The following is an 11,525-nucleotide window of genomic DNA, read 5'->3' on the forward strand; positions in this document are numbered from 1 at the left end:
AGCCAGTGCATTAAGATTCAAGATTCATGAGTTAAATTGTCATATGCACAGCAGAAACAAGCAGTTACACTGCACAATGAAATTCTTACATTGCACATCCTCCAATTATAGACCGGCTTTAGTAAATAACAATATATAAAAAAGAAACATAAGAAAAGGTATAGTAAAAATATAAAAATAGTAAAAATAAAGCTAAGTAAAGAAAACACTAAGTAGAGAAAGTAACCTTGTAATTTTATCTCTACTCTTCTTATCACCCAGTGGGCAGTGCCTCACCTAAACACCTCAAGACTTCTAGAATAACACACCACACAGACAACACTGGCCAACATCAGGATATCCCACTAGATTCAGAGACTGTTGAACTGCTGATATGAACAGATTGATGTGACTGACTTGCCTTTAACTCATCCTCACACCTGTATTAGGATGCTGTGATGATTAAAAAGAGATGTTTTGTTAAGTGTTGACGTGTCTTGTGTCGCTGTCCCCCTCCAGAATGTGCCCCCTGACCTGGCGATCTGCGCCTTTGTGCTGGAGCAGTCGCTCTCGGTGCGAGCTCTGCAGGAGATGCTGGCCAACACCGTGGATCTGAGTGAGGTGAGAGCCAGAACAAGCTTGGATGCAGGATGAGGGGAGAGACAGAGGGAATAACAGAGTGAAGGATGAAGTGAAATGAAGTGAATATGAGGAGAAAGTGGAGAGAGTGAAAGTGTTTTTTAATCGTGTGGAGGTGAGAGGTTCCATGTAGAGGAGTTTATCTTCAGTAATACGAGCAATAAGAGTGCAAATTATTCTTGGTTATGGGCAATGCGAGATTAATCACACTCTTAAGAATAAAGTTTCCTAAATGTTTGTATGCTTTGTATTTATTTTAGAAACTGGGGCAACAGAGGGTCTTTAAAAAAAGTCATTGATAAGATAAAAAAAGACTTTTCTGGGTTATGAGGCACTGCTCCTGGACAACCAAACAATAGATAAATCGATAAATTTATGAGCTGCTCCTGCAAGTACTGTTGCTTGTGTCCCCTGGCTGATATGTTTGTAAGCAGATGGATGATAGTTAGGTCATATAGAATCTGTTCCTATTACATTATTATTATATGCTACTAAACAATTTATTCAAGTAAAATACCCCCTCTAAACAAAAAGTAAGACACAATATGTTATTCTTGAAGCCATTAGGTGCATTACAGTATTAAACTTAGCCACAATCCTTTGAGATATACTATTAATATATTTAAACAAGGCTATAGTTACTGCTCTTGAAGTTTATTTGCACCTCATATCCAGAGTTTTAAGGAGTTTTATCACTTGTGCTGAATAAATGGACTGATTTTGGGCTCGTTTGGGGGACGAGAGAAACTTTTCTTCTGAGATGTGGATCGATTGTGTGATTTTCGAAAATGAGTAAATGCTGTTTGCTGTTGTTTTTCTATTTTACTCATATAAACACACTCATGCAGTGAGGAACAGCAGCAGGAGCTCCTCAGATAAAGTGCTGTTCTCATTTGTCTCCAAGTAGGACAGAACCAAGCTACCATTTCTCCAGTGTATTCGCTTGTTATGCTAAATTGCTTATGTTAGCTAGCGATCTAGCGTATCTGCTTCTTTGGCGGTGCTGTTCTACCAGATGAACCATTATACTGCCCAGCACTATATTTCAGTGTTAGTTCTGTTAGGCTTGGGTAAGATGTTTAGAGGAAGAGAATTTTGTTATAAACTGTTAAAAAGCTTTATTTTTAAGAGTGTATTGAAAACGGTGAATTTGGATGTTTTATGTGGAAACATAGAGGAATACAGTGGGAATAATGCTAATAGTCATTAATGGGTCTGTAGAGTCCCATTCTGCTTCTGTTTGGATTAATCTTTTCTCTTTTTTTGTTTTGTGTGTTTATATATTGTTTAATGTGAATAGTAATCAGAGTGTGCTGCTGTATGGGATGTTTATTGTGCATTGCACTTAATTTTTAAATTTTTAAAATTTTAAAGCAGTGTTGCTGTGTTTGTGAAGTGGTGTTGGGTAGATTCCAGTGAATTCATTAGTGAATCTTAACCTACTTTGCCTTTTGTCTCTTTTCTGACCCCTCGTCCCTTTTCTCTGCCAACCTTAGGCAGTCGATTTGGACCAATGGGTATGTTGTTTTGCACATGTGTAATGTACTCATATGTTCATCTGTTTACCCCCTATTCAATCTCAGCTCCTCTTTTCCACTCCCTCCTGTCTCTTCTTACTTAGTGTGTTTTATGGATGAAATGAAATGGTGCTGCAGTTACTGTTCATCTCCCCGGGCCTTTCCATCCTCCTCGGATTTGATCCCAATGCCACCTGTTCCTCATTTTGTCCACTATTTGGCACAGCTGAAAACGTATTCACTTCCTACATGATATTTCAAACAGGGGCTAGGTCTACAGTATGTATACTACAGAGAGAAAGAAAGAGAGAGAGAGAGAGAGCATCCTGATCTGTAACTGATCCCGTGACTCAGTTCCAGGCTATATCACTCCCAGCCCCCTTTGACCTTAGTCCATCACACACCAAGTATCTTTAAGGGCTTCATTTTGATGAGCCGTTCAGGGTCACAGGTTTTTAAAGAAAACTCTGTGTTTCTTTTCCTCGGTCGGTGATGGACGTTCAGACCGACTCCTCACCCAAAGAAATGCAGGGTCTTTTTTGGACCTGTTTCGGCCTCACTGCCGTTTGTTTCATGCAGCACCGTAACCATTTCACTAACATTCACTTCCATCTTCTTTCCTTTCTCTGACTCTAATGATCCTTCTCGTATTATTTTTTCCCTTTTATTTTCATCGTTACTACTAAACACTAAATCCCTCACTCTGGGCCAACAGCACTTTCATCTTTAAAGAATAGTTTGGTGGAAAAACAAATGTACACAGACTCATCAAAATGTACTTAGTTCCAGTTGTTGTACTGAAACCACGAGGCTCACTTTACCAACACATAAACCTGCTAGAGAAGATCACAAACACATAGATAAATGAATAATTGTATTTTATGAATGAACAAATATATGCAAATAAATAATTTCACAGAATTCTGATTTATTCAGAATTATAGTACCTGTAATTACCCAACTCCTAGAACCATTTTAATGTTAACGGTGCTACAACATCTAAGATAATGTCATCAACCCGTGAAAAGATTAAATGTAATGTTTAGTAAGTGGCAAATTTGCTTTCAATTGGAAGAGTGGAAAATATATTTGTAAAAATAGCAGCAGCAACTATTGTTCAGCACCTCCAGAAACTCCTTCCTTCAAGATGCTGAGAAAACTATTCCAGGTGACTCTCCCTCATGAAGACACTGAGATTAAAATCTCACCAAGAGTCTTCAGATCTGTCCTCAAAGATACATGTGATACTTAGAAGAATCTAAAGTATAAAACATGTTCTGGTTTGTTTAAGGCTTGTGCATGTGTATAGATTTAATATAGTCTTACATATTAAATGTACAATGTAAAAAAAAATCATAAGGAGAAAACACATTTTTGACATGTTTCAGATTATTATTTGATATTGATATTTTTCTCTAAAATAGAGATTTTTTTTTTCTAAATGGTCAATACAAATGACAGTTAGTATAATTTCAAGTCATGACCCGTTAAGTATAAATCCAATTTTATTGAACAACCCTCCCAATGATAATAGTTTTTTTTTTCATTATTAAGCAGACCACAGGTTTCAAGCAATATGGGAAAGAAAAAGGATCTCTTTGCTGCTGAAAAAAAAAAATTATAAAAAGAAAACTGTTATCATAGCGAGGTTTGTTCAATAAAATTTGATGTATACTTAACGGGACATGATTGAAATTATACTGTGTCTTATTTGCATTGACCATTTAGGAAAATCTGAGAAACATATTACTTGCATAAAAATTTGGAACACGGTGAACGTTTAGGACGGAAATTGTGTACATTTGATTTTTCACTATTTTCTTTGTTTTGTACACTCTTTTTTTATTATATATCATCCACTTTCTCCATTCTATGCTTCTGATCTCTCTATGGCCTTTAGTAAGCCGTACAGAAACACCCCTCAGATCCTCTAAACCGCCATTGAGACTGAAGTATGTAACAGACAGCCTGTGGTAATAGCTGGGTATTAATCTCATAAGAGGGAGAGAGAGCGTTCCGGATGGCCTTAGCGGGGGTCCACCTGGCTCTGCAAACAAGGGGCTTTTTCCTCTGCTGCTGCTGCAGCTATCGGAAGACTGGGGGATGAGAATAGCATGGCATGCAGCCCAGCAGAGAGTCCCAGAGAGAGAGAGAGAGAGAGAGGGTGGGAAAGGGAGGGTGTCAATGGGGGTGGAATCTGACACCTGAGGTGTTGAGAGAGTTAGGAACAGCCCTGCCCCCTCATAGCAGCTCTAACTGCTAATATGGACAGACAGACAGACAGATGGTGGTGTAACACACTGACCCACACCGTTTGGCCACTACTGTCCAGGTGGATTAACCTCGAAGACCTGCAGTGTGCATTCTCTCTCTCACCCAAGCCATACTACTGATGGTGATGATAATGTTGGTGATGATGGTAACCGTGGTTACAGTGGTAATGGTGGTGATTATAATCCATAATAACAACAATAATCATGTTTTCTCATTTCTAAACCTCACTGGATGTTGAGTAAAGGTAAGCAGACCGCAGGACGAGACTGCCGTCCTGGTTCCGGCCTTTTCTGACCCTTCCCAGTTTGGTGTGACCTGTCTGTGTACTGGTTAGTTCTGTATGGGTGTGTGTGCGTTTCCTGTGGTGCTGTAACTCACTTCCTTTGAGTGTGACAGGAGGTGAAGAGATGCAGAGTCATCTTTGGTGCGGCTCCTCTTCCTTCTCTCTCCCATGATGCCGTTCTTTCTGTTGTGTTCCCTATATTTCTGTCTGTCTTTCTGTCTTTATGTAAGAAGGATGAAGACCGCACTTTTTTTATTTTTGGTTTTGAGGGGGTGGCTGGTTCCACACCACACACACATACCCACACAAACACAAACAAACACACACACACACACACACACACACACACACACACACACACACACACACACCTATATATACAACATACACATAAACCTACCCACCCACCTGCAGCCATGCCTGCTCACTCCCTCTGTTCAGATCGGATGAGTAGAAGCTGGTATAACTTCTTTTCTCTCTTCTGGCTTTCCATTTCCAGTCCTCCCAAGGAGGCGCCCACAGGACCCTGCTGTATGGCCATGCTATCCTCCTGAGACACAACCACTCAAGCATGGTGAGCAACAGATGTGTTCTTTGACAATTACATTCAAATCAATTATTCTCTGTAGAAGAATGCGTTACACTATGATACAGTATGATATACTATGAAAATGTATGTATTCATTTTTTTTTCTCTTTCTGTCCTTGTTTTGTAGTACCTCAGTTGCCTGACCACCTCACGTTCACTCACAGACAAGCTGGCCATTGATGTGGGCTTGCAAGAAGACTCTACAGGTACACACGCTTGTGTCTAATCGGTTCTTAGGGACATCTGTCTTATGAATAAATTGCACCAAGACCAATTATGGGCTCATTTGTGGAAGGAACTCACAATTATCTCTGGTTTGTTTTGACACATGAGCACTTTTTTCCTGAACCGTGAATTGATTGTGCACTCCAATACGATCTGATAATTTTTGGGGTATAGTTTCATAAATGCTTTGGCTGGTAGTTGCTTTTTTAACTTTTTTTTTTTTATTGAATAGAGGTGAGTATTATGGGCCTGGTTATCTGGAAATCTAAGCTTACTGTAAATAAACAAAGTGCTTTACTTATCTAAGTAAACAAATAAACAGTTTTCAGGTAAAACATCTGTGTAGATTAACATCCAGCACTCGTTTGACTTTAAAATATATATTTTTTAAGAACTATAGTTTTGTTTACTTAGCTTAGTGTACTTAATTTTTTTAAGTGCAGGAAATTCTCTAAAATATTCAGGGTAGAGTTGGGCTCCAGGACCAGAATTGGCCGATTGCGTGACTATTCAACAATAATCTTTGTGCCAAGCAATAAACCATGGCAGAAGATTAATGACCAGTTGTCAAGCAGTCTACGCAACACATTGCAAAACTTGTCATTGGTTCAACGGATGATCTGGGTCTGAAACATTATATCAATGAAAATAGTGTTTGGATTCCTGCTTTAGTACATAAATATATATTCGTTCTGTAATTCATTATACTGTAAATAAAAATGTGCGTTGGCTTTAATGTGTCCACAGGTGAAGCATGCTGGTGGACTATCCATCCTGCCTCCAAGCAAAGGTCAGAAGGTGAGAAGGTCAGAGTGGGAGACGACCTCATCCTGGTTAGCGTGTCGTCTGAGAGATACCTGGTATGATTCACTTTCTTGGAGATGAGCTCTTAGTGTCTTAGTGCTCTCTGCTGTATTAGTTCTTCTCATGCAGTGAGACACACACACACACACACACTCATACACAGTTTTTACCTTCTTCTGGCATATAAAATATTATTGAGACATCTCTGGGTGTGTTTTCCTCTGTGTATTGAGCTGTTTTTGGTTCAAGCTGTTGCGTTTGTGTTCCTGCAGCATCTGTCAATGGCCAGCGGAGATCTGATGGTGGACGCCTCGTTCATGCAGACGCTCTGGAACATGAACCCAGTGTGTTCAGGCTGTGAGCTTGCTGAAGGTGAGAATGTTTAATGGGTCGTAAGTGTAGGTGATACAAAACCCTTATGTATTAAAAAAAAATAGACCAGAAAATAAGTGTTCATAGTCTGTAAAAATATATATATTTTCTGTTACTGAAGATTTTCAGTAACATCTCTTATCAAAACTTTTTACATAATGCTTGAGTAGAAATCCTTAAGATATAGACGTGCAATATCAGACAGAATATTTACGAAAAGGTCTGCCTGTTAAGAGGTTAAATCTCTAGGCTTTATTGGATGGAAAGCGATGCAGAGTCTCTGGTCCATTACTGTCTGAAAACAGCAATTCAGGATACATATGGCTTAATCATTCTCTACTACAGGATTCTTAACTGGAGGCCATGTTCTGCGCTTGTTCCACGGTCATATGGACGAGTGTTTGGCCATATCACCTCCTGATCAAGGAGAAGATCAGCGCATGTGAGAGAAACAACAGTATACACACAAGAACTCTGTTTAATGTCTGCTAACATGGCTTAAACTACCTCTTTATTGCTCTCTCTCTGTCTGTCTCTCTGTCTGTGTCTCCATGCTTTATCAGGATTGCTCAGTATGAGTCGGGAGCCGTGTGCAGTCAAGCTCGCTCTTTGTGGAGACTTGAACCTCTGAGAATCAGGCAAGAGAAGCTTCTGTTTTTTTTTGCAGACGTGCGTTTACATGCTGAAAGTTTAGGAGTGTAGCAATAGTATAGTATCACAGTGGTCAAAGATATGAACCAGTAGTGAGATTAAGTTAATAAAATCAGATTTTAGATTTAAGGTTGGGATCAAACCCACAACCTTACAGTTCATAGATGCGTGTTTTACAGAGATGCCACTTGGCAGCCTGAAAAATACAACTTTTTGCAATTTGTTGTGAGAGAGTACAAAGGAACCCAGCACCTTCTTTACAATTTTTACAATCAAATTGAGATGCTTTGTATTATTATTGCTTTTATCAAATATTATAAAAAATAATAATAGATATATTAAATAGTTTTATAAATACAATATTTTAAAAAAATATTAAAGATTTTAGGGTATGATGTCCTTGTGGAAGTTGTCAGTTTGGTTACAATTTTATATTCTCTATAATAAAGTTAGAACCAGTTACAGTTAACCAGTTTGTGTAAACCACTGCGTACTGATTAATTTATGTACTGCTGCCAATAGATTCAATAAAACTCAAGTTATTTTAATAATTTTATACTTTAAATTTTTTATACATTCCAGAGATTGTTCTGAGACTTGATTTGCAAACATTTGATGAAAACCCAGAGATTAGTTTAAATTGTATTATTTTCAATCTTTCAAACTGCAATTTTTTTATTATTGATTTGTCCTTAATAAATCACTTGTCAAATGGGCAAAAGATGCAACAGGCAAAGATTAAACTTAATTGGAAAAGTAGCCATTAAGAAACAGATTTTTTGTTTTTATAGAGCCACCAATCACTTACTTGGCATGAAACTTGGATGCCTTCCAAAGAATTATGTGAATTATGTGTTTAACAAAACTACTAAGTTACATTTGGAATACAGTCTAGTAATCTTGTGTTTAGACAATTTTTAGCCAATTATGGGAACTAAGCTCTGCATATAGCAGCAGTGTTGTTAATAAATATGAACATGTTTTTGATAATTCTTGATCAGGGGACTCTGCTGAACATTTGATACTGTTAATGCTGTTGGTATGCTGTTGTAAGAAAAAGTATGTGAACCCTTTGGGATTATACTTGGATTTCATGTTAACATTCACAGTGCAGGGTGAAAAAAAGTAGTTAAATACAAATATGATCATAATTACTTGTAGATAACATGCTTTATTGCTTGTTCCCTGTAGCTGGAGTGGAGGTCACATGAAGTGGGGTCAGGCGTTCCGCATTCGCCATATCTCCACCGGCCGTTATGTGTGCCTGGATGAGGAGAAGGGTCTGATGGTGCTCGATCCAGAGAAAGCTAACACCAAACTCTCTGCCTTCTGCTTCCGTGCCTCTAAGGTCTGTAGATGTTTTTTTTTTTTTTTTCTTAATTTAATTTTTTGTAATGTTTATTTTTTCCCATTTTCTCCCCAATTTACGCGGCCAATTACCTAACCCACTCACTAGGACTCCCCCTATCCCTAGTAATACCCCAACACACCAGGAGGGAGAAGACTAACACATGCTTCCTCTGATACATGTGTAGTCAGCCACTGCTTCTTTTCGAGCTGCTGCTGATGCTGCTCGGAGGAAAGTGCAGTGACTCGGTTCTGATACATCAGCTCACAGACGCCCTGTGCTGCAGACATCACCCTAGGAGTGATGTGTGGAGAGAGCGCCATCTACCCACCCGGAGGGAGGGTCAATTTTGCTCTCTGAGCACCGACTGCTAGATGGCAAAGCTGCATGAGCGTGGGTTCAAACCTGCGACCTCCCGCTCATAGTGGCAGCACTTTAGACCACTGAACCACTCTGCGATGTGGTACTCTGTAGATGTTTTAAGTTTTTGCTGATTTAAGAGATTTAGGATTGATTTAGGCCCTGCATAGTTTTACTAGATTTTTCTTTTTCTCTAATAAAATTTCAAGTTTTACAAAATCTCCCTGATTTACATCTCCTTCTTCTCTCTGTATTTCTGTGTTGCCTCTGAGCAGGAGAAGGTGGAAGTGGCTAAGAAGCGGGATGTGGAGGGTATGGGTATACCTGAGATCAAATACGGTGAATCCATGTGTTTCGTGCAGCACGTCTCCACAGGCCTTTGGCTCACCTACGCCGCACTCGATGCCAAAGCAGCTCGTCTGGGTACCATGAAGAGAAGGGTACAGTACAGACTCAGAGACTCCTCACCATGTCTAATTTTGTTATGCCACATATACTATACTATATATAGTACTTAAGCTTCTTCTTTTATCATTTAATGTGTACAGTACCAGCTAAAGTCTGGACACACCTTCTCGTTAAATTTCAGATTATGATCCAGAGTATGAAGAAACACATAAGGAATCAGATAGTAACTTAGAAGTGTTAAACAAACCAAAATACTCTGTGAAGAAGCATTTAGATGCTTTTATCTGGGAAGCTGGTAACTCTAATGAACTTATTCTGTGTAACAGAGGGAACTCTTGCTCTTCTTTTCCTAGGGAGGTCCTGATGAGAACCAGTTTCATCATAACATGTTTGATGCTCTTTGTGTCTGCAATTAAAAAAACTTTCAGTCCTTGAAATGTTTCGGATTAAGCTTCATTTATTTCATTACTTAGTTGAGTAGTTGTTGCTTCTTACAATCTGGATTAGAACATTACTTAAATATTCACTATTCACTGTATACCTGTAACTCTACCTCTCCACCACTTTACAACTGATGCTCTCAAACACATTAAAGTGCAAGAAATTTCAATAATTAACTCTTAAAAAACTCAGCACAGCTGTTAACTGAAAGCCTGAAATTACAGGTGACTCTACCTCATAAGGCTGATTGAGAAAATCAAAGCCAAGATGTGGAAAGCTTTCTAATCTAAACAAGAGGTGCTACTTTTAGAAGAATCTAAAATATAAAAGACATTCTGGTTTGTTTAACACTTTTTAGTGTACAAAATCATTTGTAATATTTTTTCTTTATAGTTTAATGACTAGTTTACATCTACAGTGCAGAACATTTTAAAATAATGAAACAACACTGAATTTAAGGTGTCCAAACGTTTGACTGGTAGTGTAGTTTAGTTTATTAATTTAATGCTTACCATTTGTAAGATACACTGTACACTGGCATGTTAAACAGAGTAATAGCAGCACTCCACACAATACTCCACAGTCTGTCTTTACTAGTTCGGTACAGTTTAAACACATACTTCTATATTACCTGTGGAGAGTTAAATTATTGCAGAGAGTGAGCTAAGCTGAGGTGAGTTTAAACAGGATTCACTCCCTCATTAATATTAGGGAGTGTTAGGGAGAAAAACTGGTTATATGTTACAGGAACTATATACTTTAATGATGTAGATGTAGGAAACTTTCTTTTCTTAGACAAACAGTTGTTTTAGGGAGGTTAAAAACATACATGTATTCTAGGACTTCCGGAAAATAACATCCAACCTGTGTAAATGTTTCCTATAATATGCAATGTAATTTTTAGTTTATTATAATTAAAATAAACTATTAAAATGTACTGCAAAATTGGTCTTGGGGCCGTAATGTTTAGCAGTCCTCACCAGTAAGAAATACAAACGGAGGGTGTGACAAAAAATAATTGTGACTAATCGACTACTCAAACAAATAATCGGCAGATTAGCTGATTACTAAAATAGTCATTAGTTGCAGCTCTAGTTTTTTTTCACAGCAGAGTGTTCTTTATGATCAGCACATCTCTGAACTACACAATAAAATAATAATAACACCTTACTGAGCTTAATTCTGTTCATCACTCACCAACACAAGCTGCTAACAGTCCTCACTGATAATCCTCTAAATAAATGCTGAATCAAAAAATGCTGATGTTGTGTTTAACCACTTTTAATCACTATTTATTTTTTTTATTTGGGTGGGCAGCTCCTGGTTTTTACTCATAAAATTCTATAAAGATTTGCAGGTCTGGCAACCTAAAATGCCCTCAGTGGGCAGTACCATGCTGAGTGCAATGTGTTTTGTTTCGTGACTGTTTTCCTGCTTCGTTTGTCCTTCAGGTCATTCTGCATCAGGAGGGCCATATGGACGACGCGCTGCTGCTGTCGCGCTCTCAGACAGAGGAGTCTCAGGCAGCACGAATGATCTACAGCACCACGGGCCTTTTTAATCAGTTCATCAAGTACGACACAGTGGCAGCTTCAGCCACACTCTCCACAACACTCAGCAGCTGCATGAACGTTC

General features: G+C 38.5%; 1 protein-coding gene across 15 annotated transcripts in view; it reads left to right on the forward strand.

Moving 5' to 3' along the window:
- The window catches only part of LOC103022324 (ryanodine receptor 1), a 175,025-nt gene that overhangs the window by 39,754 nt on the left and 123,746 nt on the right, over positions 1-11,525 (forward strand). For 11 of the 15 annotated variants that reach the window (XM_049483340.1, XM_049483345.1, XM_049483348.1 and 8 more), the window contains exons 3-13: positions 499-600; positions 2,115-2,135; positions 5,192-5,266; positions 5,409-5,487; positions 6,254-6,366; positions 6,583-6,682; positions 7,028-7,124; positions 7,246-7,320; positions 8,525-8,681; positions 9,317-9,481; positions 11,342-11,463. In XM_049483340.1, coding sequence (XP_049339297.1) covers positions 499-600; positions 2,115-2,135; positions 5,192-5,266; positions 5,409-5,487; positions 6,254-6,366; positions 6,583-6,682; positions 7,028-7,124; positions 7,246-7,320; positions 8,525-8,681; positions 9,317-9,481; positions 11,342-11,463 — 1,106 coding nt within the window. The remainder of the gene's footprint in view (positions 1-498; positions 601-2,114; positions 2,136-5,191; positions 5,267-5,408; positions 5,488-6,253; positions 6,367-6,582; positions 6,683-7,027; positions 7,125-7,245; positions 7,321-8,524; positions 8,682-9,316; positions 9,482-11,341; positions 11,464-11,525) is intronic. The other 4 variants (XM_049483344.1, XM_049483351.1, XM_049483352.1 and 1 more) reach the window with 1 other exon arrangement.

This window comes from Astyanax mexicanus, chromosome 9 (assembly GCF_023375975.1).
Source record: "Astyanax mexicanus isolate ESR-SI-001 chromosome 9, AstMex3_surface, whole genome shotgun sequence".
Taxonomy (NCBI): Eukaryota; Metazoa; Chordata; class Actinopteri; order Characiformes; family Acestrorhamphidae; genus Astyanax; species Astyanax mexicanus.